Below are 20246 nucleotides of genomic sequence, written 5' to 3' on the forward strand. Positions count from 1 at the left end.
ATTCCTGCTCCACCAGGAACAGCTTAACTGTACAAAATCACTATACTTCTTCTAGATGCTAAAATTTACATAGGCTCAAGGGGAGACTGGACAAGTTCACGGAAGAAAGTTTTTTTAAACACAGAAAAATCCGTTCTGGGCTCAGGCAGTCCCATTGGTCATAAACATCTGGGAGAGTATTCAATGGAAACATCACTATATGCTGGCAGACTTTTTTTGTTAACCAAGTATTTGGGTTTTGGCCCTCACGCTTGCTCTGGGCTTCCCTTCCCCAACAGTAAATAATGTCCATTTAAACTGACCTGCATGGATTGGTGCAGAGTCTGTGTATATACACATGCATGCAGTGTGTGTGTATATATATATATATATATATACATGCACTAGAGGACTGAGCAAAAGAACCTTTGGTCCGATCAATTATGGCTGCTTTAATGTTCTAAAACCTGAAGGTTAAGACAAAAGAGTAACTGAATGCATAGTTTGTTTTCAGAATTCTTCATTTTTATCTAGGCAAAAAGTTATCAAAGAAAAAAACAGGAAAAGCCAGCATCTTAACCACTGCTCCATAGTAATCAAATTTATTCTGGAGAATTACTGAAGCTATAACATAGACATACCTACTTTTCTCTTCAATATAAGATGGCTTCTTTAATACTTCATTGTATTGAGAAAAGGAAATAAATCTTTTCAGAGCATCGACAGAAGGCAGAGATTCAAGGTGTGCTTCAGGTTTTCCATCCATTATCTCACAAATTGCTGTAAGTGAAGCCATGCTAACTACTTTTTTAATCTGTTCTTTAAGCTTCGGCTCCTAATTAAAACAAAATCATACATGAACAAACATCGACCAATTTCTTCTATTATGATACAAACAAGCTACTGACACATTTGATAACCCTTCTATTTGTATCACCTCAGATGTCATAAGGCAGCAATTCTGCATCCTTCTACTTCCTTCTTTTCTTACCCTATGCATAACATAGCTTTGCTCAGCTGGGTCAGAGCAGTCAATTACAAGTTGCAAGCACTGAAAAGAGTATAAATCTTGCAAATTACAGTTACTTCTTCATAAAGTGCAGGCGCCTAGCTCAGCTATGATGAAACGCTTCTATCTTGCCAGGTAGCAATTTATATATATTGCTAGATAGCAATTAGAGAAAACATGCAGGTCCATGTAGTCTGAGATCCAGTGCACCAAGAGAACTGAAATGTGAAATACCACATACTAACTGCTCCAAGAAGCTAAAAAGTCACACCACCACCTACGATTATTTTGTGTGATTAATGCGTATATTCAAAGAGGCATTAAATAAGAAGTCTCAATAAAGAAAAGCATCAATAAGCATATAGTTCCCTAATAGTATTAAAAGCTCAATGTTATTTAAATATCTTCAAGTTACTTTGAGCTGTCTAGAGCACAGGAAAGATTCTTCTCATCTGTGATTAGTCAGTGGTTTCTTTTTACTTCTTAAACTGAAGATGCACTCAACTGAGGAAATCATCACAACAATACAATTCTACTGAATTCAAAAGATGTTGGTAGAGACCCCCAGTGAACGCTAAGTTTGAACCATAAAATGTTTACTTTGAAACTACTAGAATAAGTACATAATTCACATAACCAAAGGGAAAAAAAAAGTCTTGTTCTTTGTTTCCTTAGAAAAGGAAACCTAGCAAATCAATACATACAACCTTTTTAATGTGTTAACTGTTCTTGATCAATAATTCAACCCAGAAGATACCAAAGATATAGCCCAACAAATCTTACCTAAATTCTCCTCTTTTTACAGAAGTTATTAATGTTTAACTTTTGAAAATACATCTATTCTAGATACATCTAGATACATTAGCCTAATACATACAACTATGAAACAAAGAACATAACTATATGAAAAAGCCAAAGCAATGCTGGGTTCTGGAATTTCTTTTTCTTTGTATGTTCCAGCTTGGAGATTCAACAGATCATTAATACAAAAGGATTTTCATTTAACAGTAACTTCCTTGGTAAGATTGTTTCATATTAGAGGAAAAAGCTTTTGAGTACACATAGCCCATTATTACAACTAAAGTTTTACTTTAGCTACATAGACTTCTTAAAAAAGTAAGAAAACAAAAGTACTAAAAATCTTAGCTGCAAATATTTTACATTAACATTACACTGCCAACTAAAGACATGTGTTAGGGAATATATATACACACACGTCAGAAAAAGGTTGTGTGAATACGTATATCATATATAAAGATATAAAATATATTTATAATATAAATATGTGTACGTTAAGTTGCATTTCTCATATGTTTATGTAATTATTTATATATAATCTAAATATTATATAAGCATTACAAATAAAGTATTTTAAAAATAATATTTACTTTTTTATATATTAATATTCACTGTTGTAAATAATATTAAATTACCTCTTCACAATTTCTCTCCTGGAGATTACGAATAGATGCATTTGTCAGGGACAAAATGAAATTCTTGATAGATGGTACTTTCTTCCAGCTGACTTGCAAGCACAAATTCATTATCTCTGGAATTAAAGCTAGGTATAGATCACAACGATCCAGATCGCCAACCTAAAAATGAGGAAACAAAGGTAAACTGAAGTATTAAGAGGAGGAAACTTAAACTGAAAAGAAAACTAATGGTAATAACGATAGCAGAAGGAAAACAACAGCAGTCATTGCAGTTGAACAACCTTCTATTTAATTTAGGGGGGTTTTGGGGTGTTTGGATTTCTTTTAAATTATTTTTTTAAAATCTTTTCATCTTACAGATTCTTTTAGTTTTAAGGCTCTGAAGTATGCCTTAGAAGAAACAGTGTGAAATTCTGAAAGAAATCTCCACTTCAATTGGTAAGTTTAATTAACTTCCCTTCCTGGTCCCAAAGAAATACCATGTAAAAACACCTGAGCTAGCCGGAGCATCAGAAGCGGTGTTCAAAGCCAACTTGGTTATCAGATCACAGCACAGCACTGCACCTGGTACACGCTCGACAGTGTGCTTTGCACTTCTTCCCCAACTACATTTTATCTCATGGCTATATCTTGCTTGTTTTATGGCTTTTTATTCCTCTCTTGTATTTGCAACTTCTCTCCACATATCATAAAAAACAACCCTGTATAAAGCTCTCTACTCAAGGAACAGCAGAAAGAAAGAACACACACCTAGTTTCGAAAGAACACACACCTTTGAATTTTCACTTACCTTCAGAAGCCGTTCTCCCAACTCAACTCTTAACTTTTGCGTTGACTCAGGACCACTTTTCACATTAATCTCCCACCACACTCATGTTTTGAGGCCTGCCACTATCAGATTTATCTTCTTTCTTTGCATTTCCTCTTCAATTTGTACTTTCCATACTGTTTCTGAGAAAGTACCCAAGCTGCACGTTTCTCTCCAAGTTTCCAACCTTGCAGAAAGACATGCTTGCCTCTCCCTCCAACTTACAGACTTTTTTCACTCTCCCAAACACAAGCAGCAAATTTTACTTCTGTTCATTATCATTTCTGCACACTTGTCAACATAACTTTCTCCATAAATCCTAAACGGGTTTTCTTCTCTAAACTGACTCTTCACTAAATAATTCTAAAATTGGTGCTTTACATTTTTGTCCATGTCCTTGTTACAGTTGCCCCTTCCTCTCCAATATTTCTGGTCTTCTCCCTCCTTCCCAATAGTCTATCCAAATACAATCTACTAAATTAACAATCCTTAAACTGATGTCTTCTCTTTAAATCTCTATTTTGGTTTTCTGCCTTTTATGATATAAAATTAAAGGTGACACAACTAAAGGCCACAATTAAAACTGTGAAGACCGTGGAACTTCTCATTTTCTCTTACTCTATATCCTTCACTTGAAACTCCTAATCTATTTTTACCTCACTTTCAAAGTTCCTAATTCGCATTTCATTGAGCTTTTGAGTTTTGAGAATTAGCCTCCTTTTTAACTTCCACCAAACCCTCTTTCTCAAATCTGTTTTCTTCCAAAAATAACATTATCATCCTCATCCACATTACATTCTAATTCCTCCTTCTCCATCTCAAAATGTCTGTAAACGTTTTTGCTTTACACGTTTTGTCTTTTTATTTACATTTGACTTGAAAGTTCTTTAGAGAAGGAAACATGTACCTCCTCTCTCACTAAAAAGCTGTGCAGTTCTTTGATACATTCAACGGGGTATTTTTAAAGAAGTCAAACTCCTCTACCATCAAGTAATTTTGCTTCTAAAGTCACAGGTTTCTCTGGGGTATAAACTTCCTGGCAACAGCAAAGAGCAAGCAGTGGAAGATAGTCAATAAAGATGTTAACCAGGCTGAGTACTGAAAGTCTCTGTACTCCAAACATCTTATGTCCACAACTGTACTAGCAGATACGATACAGTATGATATATTACTCATCATTTCTTACTACACGATTTCTTTAGATTTGAGAAGAAACAAGGAATATGGAGTACAGACATTAAATACTACTTGTCAAGACACTTTTTTTTTTTTCTGTATTCTTACCATGCCCACTCAAAAAAGTTAATGAAGTGTTTTTATGAAAATTGACTTTCTAGGTATTTAAAGATTTGATGTGAAAATTAGGAACACTGGTAAATCAAGTTAACAAGCAAAACCACACCAAAGTATGTCTCATAATAATTACTTACAGTGCTTAAGTCATTTGTAGTAAGCCGTCGAAGAACAAATTCAAGAATACTCTCCACAGGTGTCACTAGAGCTTTCCAGATAAAAAACAATACCCCATCTGTACGAAGAGGAAAAAATAAACGTATTAACATATAGAAATACAATTTCCTTAGAAGTTTATTATATCACGCAGATTTAATTAAGTTACAGAGTCAAAGTTATACAGTAATAAGTATTCAAATATCTAGGATACCTTGAAACAGGTCTGCACTCTTTAGCAGCGTAAGCCATAAGTCTGAAAGAATCAAACCAGGTGATATCCTTTCCTATCATGAATTAGTGAACCAAAACCTACACAAAACCAGAAGACTAAAGCAAATTTTCCAGTTGTTGCAGTTTGGGCTGGACTGGCCATTGAGGCAAGATCTAAACACATGCTCTTGGCCTATTCCCACCCCTCTGCACAAACAGCTTATTAATGAACTTGCTCTTTAAAATAAAGAGCAAAAGTTCCATATCCAGCAATAACTGTATGTGAGGAAAAATGCAGTGATTCATTTCCAGTATGTAAAGAAGTGAAAACCGTTTTTTGGTTGGGTTTGTTTTTTTTGCTGTTTAGAAGTAATTCAGCTTTGGATACAGAGGAATCTTACAATACTCAGTCAAGTAGCTTCCTGGCTTAACTTGTAAATGAACACACAAGGTTATAACATGAAATGCGATAACTTTTCTAAGACAAGACGAGGCTACCACATGTGCATAGCATTTCACAAAAAAAAAGACACAAGTTTATTACACAAGGGAGGTAGGTCACTCTGGTAAAATATATTTAACCACAAACACTTCAGTCTGTGTTTCAAGGGTAAGGGCTAAACTGAAAGCCAAAGAAATAACATATCAATATGAAAATGGAGTTAAAATACTCTGCATGAACATCTTGTTCTAAAAGTATCAGTCATTAGTTTCAGTATTTAGGAGAGTTTCTCACAGGTTGTATCTGCTGTTTTCCCTGGACTTGACCCTGAGTTACAGTTCATGTAGTGAAATTATGATGAAATGGAAGCCCTTCAAAAGATAGAAATATAAAGGGATGTTATTTCCAGAAGTCCCAAATCTATAGTGTACTTACTTTCAATGTTCCCTATTAAAATGGTTCATTGGACTGCATTTCTACTGCTTAATTCGTTTAGAACAAACCATCAAACTATATCAGATTATTATCACATTTCATCATAAATCTCAAATCACTAAAACAACTTCTGCAATTAAAATTCAGAAATTCTTCAGATAAACATGTTGGACATAAAATCCAATTCACTACCAGTGGCTCTGTAAGACTATGAAAAAAAAAATAGCAAAAACTTACTGTTTAAAATAGTGAGGACTAACAACAGTACAACAGACAACAGACCTGTAGAAAAATGCTGCTGATTTCAGCACGCATTTCAGACATCTATCCCCATTACAGTATTCTTAAAATAACAGACTTCCCAATCGTTATTATTTTTGTTTCACAAACTTAAATTCCTTTCTTCTTCCCTCCCATTTTATCATTTTCTGTTTGACAAACAGGACTTTTCATCTCCTGTTTAATCAACACAGAAACAAAACTTCTGTATTTTACAGCATTACTCTTCCCACCCCTCAACACAGTCAATTCACAGCTGCAGAAACAAGATTCATTACTCGGCTCTCCTGTGCAGGAGAAGCAGCATGAAAACATTGTAGAAAATAATATAAGAAAAGAAAAGCAATCCTTGTTTAACTTAACACAAAATGACATTATAGTACAAGTCCAATTCTGAAAGCCTCTTGAAAGACTCCACTGACGATGAACTGGAGTACCTATGGGGGAGTTCAAAAGGATGGAGACAACTGTGATGCTCAGCCTTGCCATGCCTCAAGAACTCTGTTAGCAGAACTTCACACGCTAAGTCGGGCATCAAAATTCCCAAAGTGGGAGCAATCAATTACATCTACTTTAGCAAACACATAAGGAAATAAGGCACACAAGGAAATTTACAGAGTTAAAGTCTTCATACTAAAAATCTAACACACAGTCCCATGTGTTTTGTAGGGACCTGCTTCAAGCTTGTTCTAGCCTCTCATTATAGACTGAATGCACACTGGCAGTTGGGGCACATCTTCTAGTTTAGTTTCATCTGAAAGAATCCACTCCAGCAGTCAGAGACCACCCCACAACATGAACTTTAACAGTCTGCATAATTAGTGCTCAATAATTCAGTCGAACAGCTAAAATTCAAATGGACGCTGAACGTATAAAGCACTTTTTAAAATGAGGGTAAGCATTTACTTCAGGGCTGCATTTAGACATCTTAACAAAACCTGGATGCAGAACCTGAAATACTTTTTTTTCATGTAAGAGCCTGGAGCATGGGCCACAGAGCTAAAGCTACTCTTGTATTCCATGCTATAAAAACACTGAAAAAAATCCAAATAATCTAGGGAAGCAGAAACCAAATACCAAGATCCCTCTTGTTCCAGTTCAGCATCAAATTCATGAAAATAATATTTGCTCTCAGGAAAAAAAAATAGGTCTATCCTGGTTACAAACTGACCAAGTTCTAACAAAAGGAGTAGTAAGGACTCCACAGCTTTTGTTCAGACTCCCCTGAAAAGCCTACAAGTTAAAGCACTCAATCTGCAGGGGGCCAAAACTCACAGAGAGTCAGATCAGCAGACTTGTGTTTAAGTGGGTACCTCTTAACTTCCTTGCTTGTAACCAAGGTCAAATTAAGGCAACTCATTTAAGCATGCCTACTGAAATCATGCCTAATACTGTGAAATAATCAGAGGCATCCTCTCTTCTGCAGTCTAAACAGCATTAGTTGAGACAAAATTACCTACTGCTGAACTCGGAAAACAGTATGTCTAGCAGAATCACTTTATGCACTCAGGGAAGGTTCTGGCTGAACCTGTGGCAACTAAGCAGGTTAGGCTGCATTTCTGTACTAATTTCTTTCTGAAGTATCTAACCAATTTACAGAACCCACACATTGGCAAAGAACAGGCCTATGAATATTTGCAATACAGTCACACTCTCCAAATTTTAACTAACTGCTAATCTAATCCTAATGGATAACAATTGCTTTCTCAGAAGCATTCCACATTCTCAATTCCCAGCTCTCAGGACGCCTTCAGAAGAGCCCCTGTAGGATCAGACCCACAGCTCAGTTTTGTAACGGATATGCCAGATTATCAACTTTTACATTTACCACTTCTAGACTAGTATTAATTTGACAATATAGCCTTAAAACATTAAGTACCTTAGTTTTACTTAGACTGTAATTAATATAAGACACAGTATACTGAAGATATCACTAACCATCTTGCGTATTGGAACATTTTAACGAACGGGTCTGCAATAACTTCAAGAGAAGCTGTAGGCTTTTATCTGTTTTCAGTGTTGGTATGTAAGCATTACTGCCAAGTTTCATCAAGACATCCAGAAGAGGGTTCAAGAAAGCCTCTAGTTCAATCCATTCTATGTTGCTTTTTCCACTACACAAAAACAAAAATTAAAAAGAAATTCTTCTTCTGAGTATCTGCCTTAAGTGCTGAAATCACTTATGGAAATAAATAGGACACATGTTTCCAAGTCACTTAAGTATCTTTAGAAATGTTACCCAGTATGTTTGCAGCAACAATTGAACAAGGTCTAAGGCATGATCAGGCTGACCGAAAGTCTACAGAGAAAAGTGGACAACTTCCTGACTTGATCAGGCTTCTACCGGATCCTTCAGGAGTCAGGAAGTTGAAAAAGAGAGAAATGTAAAATAAGGTATTTCATACTTACCTGTACTTATTCCTCATTTGCTCCACGTCTGCAGCCAACAGAATCATTGTTGCGACAAGCTTAGCTTCAAACCAGTCAGGCATAAAGCAATTTTCTCCTGATTAAAGATATTTTAAGGTTTCCACAGTATTTAAAAAATACCTTCATGTTAATTTTTAAAACTTTTGTGTTTATAACTTATTAAAATAAATTAGTAGTATAACAACAATTAATGCTACCAGAAATATTACTACTATTTTTTTTGCATTCTTGTATCTAGATATGAACTAAACTCAAACACAATTGCTTTTTCTTTACACCTCAAAGAGGGTAATCTCATTGACCTCTATGCTTAAATAAATTTTAGGCAATGTGTTACATTATATAGTAGCATATATTATGTAGTAGCTCCCAACAGACTTTACTATTGCTTTAAAAAATACATTAGCATATTCAAATGAAGTTACCAAAGAACACAATTCCATTATGCTTTGTCAGAAACAACAGCTGTAATTTTGACCAGCTGAAAGTTATATGAAGAACTAACACTATTCTGTCAAAAGGAAATTAAAAAAAACCTAAAATTAACCTTCCTTGGTTATAACATGTGGCAGCTCATCTACTGCAAGTGGTCAAAGACCAAAAGAACATCACTATGCAGGAAGGTGTTTAACGAGCTGCCAAGCTGCATTATTAAATGGCATCTTTCTCCACAAATATACTCGGTGATTTTGCAAAGCTCTGCTGAGAAAGGCTACAGAACCCAAAACTATTCACATTCCCTTGTGCTTTCCTCTGCCCCCATCCTCCAGCACTTTAACACACCATCAAAAAAGAAACAAAAAATCTAATGGACAAGCATCAGTGCAACATTAAAACTGAATGTTAAGGCTTAACTTTCAATTAATACTGCAGGACTGTATTTTATGAAAGAAAACTGGAATTAGAAAATAAAGACTTAAGAGTCATGAATACCACAAATTAGGTAGAACTTGAACAGGTATAATATAAACAACCAGCTCTTCTAAAATCCAAAGGATTTTGCATTTTTTTTTTGGTCTAAATTATCTTCAGAACCTTTTTACATTAATAAACATTTAACTTACTTTCAGCTGCTGGTGTCTTAAGGTACTCTCCCACAAGACTGCGTACATACTGACATAATGATGATGTCTCTTGATGTTCAAAATCAGAGGTTACAGACTTTCTGAAGCATCTGTCATTCACTTGAAACCACCTGCAAAGCTAAATTAAAACCAGTATGTTACTATTTAACCATACCCACCAGCTCTGTACTGACATTACCAACATAACAGTACATTAAAACAATGTTAAATAGTAAGGGGTATTAACTGTTTCTACCTTGAAGCTTAGCAGACTATTCCCCTCTAACATCAAAAAAGGTTCTTCCAAAGAGTAATTCAGAGTACCCCAAAAAAGATTATTGGTACCAATATAAGAATATAATCCAAGCTTTTAAAAATAAGCAAGACCAATACGAGTTCCCTTATCACAAAAGGGCTTCCCACAGCCAAGTGTTATCTAGTGAAAGCTACTTTTTTATTTTCTTAAACTTTTATGCCAAAAATCAAACATAGAATGCAAAGCACAGCGTACATAGTAAGAGGACACCATGCAATCATTTATCATTATATTGCTGTACAGCTAGCCTAAGTTATGGCTACATATTCAGTTGGCTCCGGTATATCCTATACATAAAATGGTTTCTTCTTTGAGGCTTTTTCATAGCATTTTGTATCTTGCAACGACATAAGCCACAGATCCTCTGGAAATTTAAAATTTAAGATCTCACTCTACGTGGTAGGCACATTTTTCCCTTTGATATTACCCTGTTATTCCTACCAGCGCTGGGTTCATCCAAACAACATGCAAATCAGAGGCAACTCTTGCACAATTTTTTTGGCCCATATACTGGCCCATTCAGGATCCACATTATCTTGGACAGTAATTTCATAACTAGAAGTAGGGGAAACATGCTCCACACTAGCAGACTATCCCTCTAAAGACAGAGTAAAATTACAAAACAGCATTCTTCTCCATTAAATGAATTTTTACAACAGACAGCTGAGGGGAAATGAGAAGGAAGTAGCCACAAAGAGAATATATATATCATATACAGAAGTAACTGCCCGTGGACTCTGATGAGCAAGAGGCAGCTTCAGTTGAGGATGTTACATCCACCCGGTATCCATAATAAAATTAGAGAGAGAAGCCCAAGCCAACCACCTACAGGAGTGAGCATGGATACCTCATGGGAGAGATTACAGATACCAGTACAAGCTTACTAATAGCAATTTTAGTTCCTATAATCTTGGCAGAGGATGCAGAAGTCTAGGACTGTGACAAACACACAGAAGTCTCTTAAAGCACCAGTATTCAGGGACGAAAAGTCTTGGTAAGACCTGATTCTGATTTGCATTTCATTATAGTGACACCCAACAGCTGAGTACCCAAATGAACTCTTGGAAACACAATGAACTGGAGCATCCAAGCTCTGAAGGGGTTAAAAAACCAAACCTGTGCCTCAAGAAAGAGCTTTTTCTTCTGCAGAATTGAGAATTCTACACAAAGAAAGAAGAAGTCCTATTTTTCTCCCTGCCTACCTTACCCTTCCGTCAACCACTTAGAATTGTTCCACTTTGAATCTGCTGAATAATTTGTTTAGGGTTAACATCAGTCCCACTATAGAATTTAAAAAATAAATAGATATCACAGCTACCAAGTGAAAAATAAATCCATCAGTAAGCCACATCCAGAAATCCCATAATGTACCTATGCAAAAGTAGCTAAGTATTTAAATATTAAACTAGCAATAGTAAATCATGCATTTGTATAGGTATTAAATCAGAAGTGTTTGATGACCATAAAACCAGTTTCAGTTCTCACCTCCATCCATAACGTAGTATCTCTCCTTAGGGACTCTTCTGGTCGAAGGGACAGAAGAAAGCTTGAAATTTCTGGGAGGGATACTTTCTCCTGAAGAAATTAATCAAAATACAATAGTTGCCAACATAATATACAACAGATAAAACCTATCTAACAACTCAAGATATTTGCTGTCATCTAGCAGAAGTTTCAGAAAAAGTAACTGACTTTTTCCTTTCTATGAGAGACTCATTTTTGCGTCTTTTGGATCAACTTATCTTTACCAGGGAACACGATTTAATTTTCCCCAAGTATTAAAATCTATCTAAAAATTAATGAATGACTAGAAGAATAGTGCTATTCACCGACGATATCTTTTAAATGAATGTACTTAAATGAGTAAGAGTACTGTATCTGCATTCACAAAATGAAATTCTGCTCAGACAGGTTTATATCCACAACAGACAACATGGAAGACAGGCTACTCATGTAGAAAGCAAGCATTTTATAAGACAACCAAAACGTGAATACTTTTGACTACTGAATAATTAAGCACTTGCTATTTCAACACTAATGGTAGTTTTCGCATTCTGGTATTAGGAACGCTTTTATTCTCTTAGGTATTTCAGAAAAGTCCACTTAGTTTATATCTGTTAAAAGCTGACTTTATACAACAGATACCATAATAGGATACTATTCCATAACTACTGCATGAAAACCCTACAAACATCAATTAATAAAAGGTAATGAAAAAATACATCTTTATGAAAACCAAAATTAACAGAAGCATACCCATACTTACATAGCACAATTTTTTTTAGTCACTTAAAAAATTGCAAATCCCGCAAAATCAGTTGTTCCATGTTGTATTTTGCAGGTTTTTTTACCCTTGTTTACCCTGTAAAAGTGTTAGTGTACTTCTATTACATCAGAAAGAAGAAAAAAAAAAAAGCCAAACTAAACTCACCACATCTGTCAAATGCATAGCTGTTTGAAGAAGATAGCACTGAGCAGCTCCACGCAACAAAATCTGATGTGTAATCATAGTACACTGGAGGACATCTCTGGAAAGAGGAAAAATATGCACTGTAGAAAACACACACTTAGGAAGTTTAAACGTTTTCATGCATTTGCTAGTTACTAACCATCTTCAATATATTAGATTGTATTTAACAAACATATTTTACTAAGTGTAATGCAATCACTGCCTGATCAGACAGCATACCATCTGGAACCAAGACTAATGGTATAAGTATTTTCAAAAACTGACAATAAAACTTGGATAAGCATATACTTGACAAGACAAAAAGGAGGAGAGGGGAGCACAGCGGAGCACAGCAACAAAAAAATAACCTAACAACTAAAGAAAGAATCCCCATGGTCACATCAGTTCAAACTGGTAATTTAATATTTGCATTTCTATCTGTAACAAAGGTAGAAATAAAATATGTTTGCCATCAAATTCTCACTCTAGCACAACACTCTAAGAAAGCTTAAATGATCTTTTATCAGCAGAGGTGTGTCTGACTTTTTGGGGCCTTCCTTTTTTTGGTAAACTACTTTTATCCAATATTCCTTCCACCACTAGTAAGATTTTATTTCAAAGCTCAAATTTGATTACACTGGAATAATTACTGCCTTTTCGTGGCTCTAGGAAGTGAAAGCAGACACTTAAGAAACATCAGTGCGATTAAGGATAATATGCATGCCAAGAACTTTTACCTAGGCTTTTATTTACAAGTGTCTCAGTTTTCAGTTTTGTGGGCTGTCCCCTGATATAGCCTCAGATGCCATTAAATAAGGTTTTAATATAATTAGAAAAAAAGGAAAAAGTTTGATATGTATCAGTTAGGAAGTATGGAAGACCAGGGAAAAACTATGCCAAAAAAGAAGCGATGGAAAAGGACTGAAAGGCAAAACACTCATTTTTTTAAGTAATACAGAGATATAAATACGCTGGTTCTTGAATTGCTTTCCTCTGTGAATTACACATAAAGGAGATAGAACCTTCCATTCCCATGCACAGCCATCACATCCTCCCAGAAGTAACAAACAAGAATTAAATCCCAACTCTCCAGATGTTCAGCACATTTCTTTACAAGTCTGCAAGAACACAATGCAGTGCATTTTACCTTAAAGCATGAAGTCCTTCAGCACCCAGCACTTTACACGCAGGGATATATGCCAGAGCCATAGAAAGAAACAAAATGGGAACAGCACACCAATGCCTACTTGTCATCTTCTGAATAAATTTTAACAGGAAACTACCTTAAAATAAAAGTAAACAAAACAATCCAGAGTGATTTCTTGTTCTCCAATGCATTTAAATAATAGGAGAGTGTTACAATCATTTCTGAAAATTAAATGAAAGACAGCAGAATAGTTTCCTAATTATTTCAATGAAAAAAGTATGTTGCAAAGTCATCTGTCAGTAAGGTAATGCAGTAAGGAGATAACCAAAAATAAACCAAATTTTGGCTTGGGTGATCTGCACTAATCACCATGATCAGTAACAGAATTTTAGATCTGATTGTTTTGAGTACTAGACAATGCCTTTTTTTAAGCTGCTACTTAGTTCATGTGATGGCAGACCAAAGTACACGGTGATTCAACTGGTTTAACAGATGCTGGCACGCCGAACACAAGCCTCAACAAGACACCACAGCCACAATTTGCAGAAGCAGGTCACCCAGTCTCAGGGTTGCTACTCACAGACTCTCCATTTTGTGACAAAAGATATGCCTTGGGACAGGGCAGAGAATAGGCCATCTATGGCATTACAAACACGTATACTGTTTCCTACCAGAATAAGTATATACTTGTAGATACAGGATACTGAACAGAGCTTGGTCTACCCTTATTTAATCCAATTAGAACAGATATTAAATTCTGGTCTGTCAAAGGTAGCTTCTTTTCAGCCTACACTGACACCAAAATTTGGAACAATCTCAGAAATCTTCCTCCATCCAACCTCACAATAAAAGAATCCTTACTCAGCTTCAGACTAGGACTGGCTCTTTTGAGAGCCTAACTACACAAGTTGTGACTAAAAAAGCCTGGCACATAGGTTGAAAAATAAAAATACCCAAACCAAAAAACCCACACCAAGACCCCCCCCTCCCCAAAACAAAGAGAAAAAAAAAAAAAAGAACAGTTCTGAAGATTTTGCTCAGCACAGTATTGTCTACACTAACAAATAGAGAAAAAAGAATCTGCAAATACGGTTAACCTTCAGAACTTAGGAGTTTGTTGGTTTTGTTTTTTTTTAAATAAAAACATTAAGTCTGCTCCAGTTTGCCCCTAAAACAATTCTGTAGCTTAATACTGCAGCATCCCTCAAAGCCTCTGAAGACCTCTCTCTCTCTTCTCTGGAAACTCTACTGCCACAAGGAGAACTACTTTTTCTCTCAAGTAATGTAGAAAAATAGTGGTAAATGTTTACATGAGGTTTGGAAAATGGGTCCATATTTTTTATTAGATTTCTTCATTTAAAACAAGATAAAGGTGAAATTGAAACATACCTTTTTCTTCCTCTGGAAGAAGCATGAGATAAGTAGCCAAAAACTTCTGTAGCCTCATTCCCAAAGGAGGACAGGCTCCCATCAACTGACCTGGTGTCCTGTTGGGTTTTAAAACATCAAATACACAACTGGCATGTTAACAGCTACAAGCAGGATTGCCCCTAAACAAAACCAAAGTGCAGTTCACTGGTTAATTCACTGCAGAGACTGCTCCGACACCCCACAGAGATGGAGTCCATCAGCTGGCCTTCTCCACTTATCCCAGTATTCCAGCAGCACCCAGCAAACACACAGGGGATGAGGAAGGCCACAACAGCACGACTGTCTCTGGTCACCTACAAAGGCATGGTGGTGGAACACACCAGCATTCAAGTGCAGCCTCAAGTCCAGTTACTCAGGCCTGAGAGCACCTTATGTTGAGCCCACAGTAAGAAACAGGACTGTCAGTTCAACCCCGTACCCGCAGAACGACATGGGCCTTCGGGAGTGGGTTGCCAAGGCCCACGGGACAAGATCTGTGGCACTCAGCAGGAATGCAACTGGACTGATCTGGAGAACTGTAAAGACAAATTACCTACACAAGTGTGCTAGGGAGCAAGATTCTAAAGTTGGTATAAACAAAACTACTGATTAGCACAGAAGGTTAAGTAAAAACAGAAGAAATGCTCCATGAGACCAACAGAGACAACCTGTGTTCTATCAGAAGCCTCAGGATCCTGGCTGTCAAGGATTAGCATCAGACAGTCATGAGATTTTACAGTTTTCTCTCATACAGCCAGACATTAACTCAGTATATTCTTGGTATACTCAAACATGCACCCCCCCTCTACATATCCCAGTGCTTTCACCAAAAATATAGAAGCTAAGAGAGAAGATTACGAAGCATCAATCCAACACAGCTCTAACATACACACTGGAACACTCATCACTTGCTTCAACCTCTGACTTCCCATCAGCGTATGCCCATGGAAAACATATTACAGCCAGTTGACTCAGACAAAAAACACTTAACTGCTGCAAGAGCCCTAAGAGGTCACGCTTTCATGTTTACATGACACAAACTATTTTGACTACACTTTACTCAGAATCACCCAATCCAAACTGATCACCAGTTTAATAAGCAATAGTCACATTCCACCTCCCACCGCCCCCTCCCCGCCCCCCAAAAAAGCGCATAAGTGGTGTCAACTTTTCTAGCTGCCTAACCAGGTCAGCCCGTCAGGAGCCAGGCTCCTCCAACATCATTCTGAACTGCGTTTCAGGTTGCTAGCTGAATAACCCAAGCCACTGCACTCAGCATGTAATGCTGAGTGCACAAACTGCATTCCGCACCGTACTCCCCATTCTCAGTACTCTCCACACAACTAGCACAAAGGACTAAACGCCACCAGTACGATGAATGTGTAGCAACTTGCAACGCCTTAAACTTTTATCTGTTCTTTATGTATTCACAGCAAGAGAGGCCACTGTCATCTGTTGACTTCAGTCTCCTGTGAACAAGTATTCATTTCCCAAAAGACAATCAGGCACCACTGAAAAAACACTTTCTCAGTTATGAACTGGGAACAATTAGAGCAGCCCCTTCTTTCTGTAGGGCAAGAAAACAGCAAAGGTTTTTTTTATCTTCTCAAGTTATTTATTTATCTCACTTAATTTCCAAATTAATATTTCAACACCAGGTGTAAAATAGGACCTTGAGGCATCCCTATGTTGCTGTTACGAGGATAAAATTGAACCCGCTTCATTTAACCCACAGCCACGTACCTTTCCTGAAAAACTCTGCACCTGTCAGAGAGTTCAGAAACACCACTTACTAATGTGTTTTCCTTTATCCAAGACTTTACCCACATACTCAAACCACTATTATTAGAATACATTTCCAATAATAGATATATTTTAAAAAATAAAAATCAGTGGCTTACCTGCTATAGAGGGAACTTTCTGAAAGGGCATCCATTAACGGTCCGATAACAAACTGATAATAGGAAACAAGAAAAATGGCTAAATATACACTCGCAACGCACTGCTACACAGAGGCTAACTAGACTTATTTCACCAGACTTTAAAAGCACAGAGTCAGAAATTAGAGAACACTCTTGCTAGTAATAACTAGTAGGAGCAAAAAGAGTATGAAACCAAAGAGAAGGGGAAGCAGGAGACTAAATGAGCAAAGCAATTTTTTCACAAGGTACATTTCACAGAGCATTGTGAAAGGAGCAGGCAAATAAGAAATCCTTTTGCAAAATGGATGGTGAGAAGATACTTAAACATGAAAGAAAAGAAAGACTAGGGGCCAACACAAGCAGGAAGATTTAGCATGCGTTTTAAGGTTGACTGGATTTCAAGTTAGTCAAGAAGAGGCTGATTTAATTTGTATAAATCAGAAATGTTAGCATCTGAGGGCAACGCTCCTTCTATGAAAAAGAGAAGGAAGAAAGAATAGTATAATATAGATCACTCCTTACTAAAGCATAGGCTTACTGGGGAGTCGCCTACAAATGTTACTAATAAAAAATAATTAAGAACTTTAAAATATTCCATATGTGGGAAGAAATATTGTAAGTATGTTTTTTTAATGGGATACAGTAATATACTGATTGTACTACAGAGACATTCACCTCCTCACAGGATTATAGCAATGGATCTTCAAAATCCATCCTTGAGTAGGAGACAGTACGCACAGACTTGAAATCTGTTGGCCAGGCTTATCCAAGACACTAATTAGTATTAATTAATAATTTTGCAAAGGTAAAAAAAAATCTGAAGCATCAACCATCCCTCTGAGAATTTCACTTCTGGTAACAAATGTCAGTAAATTAGGAGCCAACTTTAAACAGAGAGCATTAGTTCACAATATAGGAATGAATGACTACACTTAAAAATGCATTCCCTCTAGCCAGGCCATTTTTCAAGTAATTATATATTTGATGCCACTTAGAAATATTGCTACCACTCGCACAGCTAAGATGTTATTTTTACAGAACATGTCCAATTCCAACACTACTGTTGTTAATATATATTACAAATTACAGCATCAGTTTGTTCTGGCAGGTAACAGTAACACCCTTACCTCCGAAAAACCACGTGAATTTGGAGGATGCTTTGTTTCATAAAGCTCCAGAAAATGAAGAATGCCTTCCTTCATCAATGTTTTATTCTCACTCTCAAACATTCGTTTATAGATACACATGTGCCATGATGGGTGAAACAACCAACAACCTGTTACAAAAGCAAATTATTCTAAACTGACACAGAAATTACGGTGACGCATTAGCACACTAACACACAGCATACTGACATTCTGGACAACATCATAGTCAATTTACAGGACATTTCAAAAAGATGATTACAGCTATTATATTTATAAAAGTACCCTGCTAAATATCGAATTAAAAATATTTATTTACACATCTTTCAAAACTTACCCTCTAAGTTTTAGTAGTTACAAATTAAAATGACTAATAAATATAAAAAATGTCCTTTTTCCTGTAACTCTCCTCATCTCAACATTGTATTCACTTGCAACAGTTTCACATTAATAGTCTTCCCGCTTTACAAATCTCTGAACTTTAACTTCTAACATCTTGCATTACCTAATTAGGTATGTTCCGTTTTGCCCTACAAGGGATGACATTACACCCTTCACCGTGCTGTCTCAGCACTCATTTTATTCCTTCTTTACCCACTTCCAATGAAGGAGCTGTGCAGGTAACTTGGCTCATATGACTCACCCCAAGAATCTCTGGCTTTTGGCTTTGCTTTATTTTCACATTAGCTGAAGTAAAGCAAACCGTAGTGAAAAAGGACCACTTAGGTGGGTTTGCTGACAGAAAAAAAAATATTTCAAGATATTATAGCAAGCAATAAGCATATGTTATGATTTCTTCTTCTTGGAGCACAGCAGCACTGCCTGTGCATGTTCGCCAAGCAACCTATGCATACAGCAGACCCACAAAAACTGGAACAACCACACAGAAAACAGCTACTTTGAGAAACAAAACATAACAAAAAGCTGCTACTAAAACAGCAGAAGAAAAAAAAAAGTTTGACTGAACTGCCTAAGATTTAGGAAATGTTTCAGAAAAAGTTGTCTTACCTTTTTCCCCTGATAAAGCATGCTCATATAAACTGTTTAGTTTTGGTAATACTGGCTTTATGACATGGATCTGAAATGCAAATCAGATGTAATGTAAGTAGTTTGTATCTCAACCTAGGAACTGCCACTGGCACTGCCTAGAATTTACTCTCAATAGCACCATTATAGTAATTGACAACATAACTGCACTTCAACAAACCTGCAATGCCTGTGCAACTGATCCCAACACTTGGTATGTAACACTCAATCGTAGTTTAGCACTGAAGAAAAAACAGTACTTGCATGCTACTGTATCATAAGAATAATACTTCCTAATAACCAAGCATCCTACTCATCAAAATTAGAATAAAACAGCACAAAACTCTAAAATTAAACATTCTGGTAAATACTATTTCTCTCAGTTACAGAACAATTATGTACAAATGAAGTGAAATAAAATAACTACAAAGGGACAGTCAAGACTAATAGTTACCACAATACCATACAATCACAGAAGCCTCAAGTCAACAAGAATCTTTCCGCCACGTACAGTGGATGCCTAGTCAAACTCATTAATTTTCACCCAAGGCCACAAGTGCTTTTCTACCCAGATGTACTCTCCCCTCTGCTGAAAAGAGGTTAAGTTGCAATAGGCTAATTTTCACTAAGAAACGGGTCACCCATGGCATTGCGGTGAGCTGCAACCCAGGCTTTCCTTAGTTCAATCCACTGCTTTAAGCGGAATTACTCCAAAGACAAAGGGGAGCTTTGAATTTATTCCAAATGAATTAGGCGCGCTGTGTTTTAACTATTTAAAATTAGGAGTAGAAATATTTCTGTTAATGCTTACTCAGACGCTCTCAATCACCAAAGCTGGAAATATTTTACCCAATAAAAACACCTCCAACACTCCACTCTCGTGAGACCCCACCTGGGGTACTGCATCCAGCTCTGGAGTCCTCAACATAACACACACGCCAGAAGTGAGCTCTCACCGACGACGACGAGGGGACATGGTTTAGAAGCAGTTTTGTCAGGTTAGGTTAATGGTTGGACTTGATGACCTTACAGGTCCCTTCCGACCTCAGCAATTTTATGATTCTATGAGACGCGCAGGTTTTTGGGTGCCCCTTACCTGGTTCCCTTCCAAAGTTTCCATTATCAAGATGTAAGTTTCCCAAAATTGCTGCAGTTTCTCATTCTTCTCAGCAGACCACCAAAACAGACTCGATTCTGACAGGAAATTAAAAACCAGAAATAAAATAAAAGAACGGGTTTCCTCCTTCAGCCTCCCCGTTCAGCCCGGCCGCCGCCCCCCCGCTCCCC

At 36.7% G+C, this 20246-nt stretch overlaps 1 protein-coding gene across 1 annotated transcript in view; it reads right to left on the bottom strand.

Moving 5' to 3' along the window:
- Positions 1-20079, bottom strand: part of TARBP1 (TAR (HIV-1) RNA binding protein 1) — a 38506-nt gene extending 18427 nt beyond the window's left edge. The window contains exons 1-14 of the mRNA XM_009891150.1: positions 20056-20079; positions 18942-19011; positions 17916-18064; positions 16768-16820; positions 14846-14943; positions 13457-13592; positions 12292-12388; positions 11346-11435; positions 9545-9683; positions 8460-8556; positions 7989-8164; positions 4663-4760; positions 2422-2583; positions 621-814 (exon numbers count right to left, since the gene is read on the bottom strand). Coding sequence (XP_009889452.1) covers positions 621-814; positions 2422-2583; positions 4663-4760; positions 7989-8164; positions 8460-8556; positions 9545-9683; positions 11346-11435; positions 12292-12388; positions 13457-13592; positions 14846-14943; positions 16768-16820; positions 17916-18064; positions 18942-19011; positions 20056-20079 — 1583 coding nt within the window. The remainder of the gene's footprint in view (positions 1-620; positions 815-2421; positions 2584-4662; positions 4761-7988; positions 8165-8459; positions 8557-9544; positions 9684-11345; positions 11436-12291; positions 12389-13456; positions 13593-14845; positions 14944-16767; positions 16821-17915; positions 18065-18941; positions 19012-20055) is intronic.
- Between the last annotated feature and the right edge of the window lie 167 nt (positions 20080-20246).

The sequence above is a fragment of the Charadrius vociferus genome, unplaced genomic scaffold (genome assembly GCF_000708025.1).
Source record: "Charadrius vociferus isolate BGI_N301 unplaced genomic scaffold, ASM70802v2 scaffold78, whole genome shotgun sequence".
Classification (NCBI taxonomy): domain Eukaryota; kingdom Metazoa; phylum Chordata; class Aves; order Charadriiformes; family Charadriidae; genus Charadrius; species Charadrius vociferus.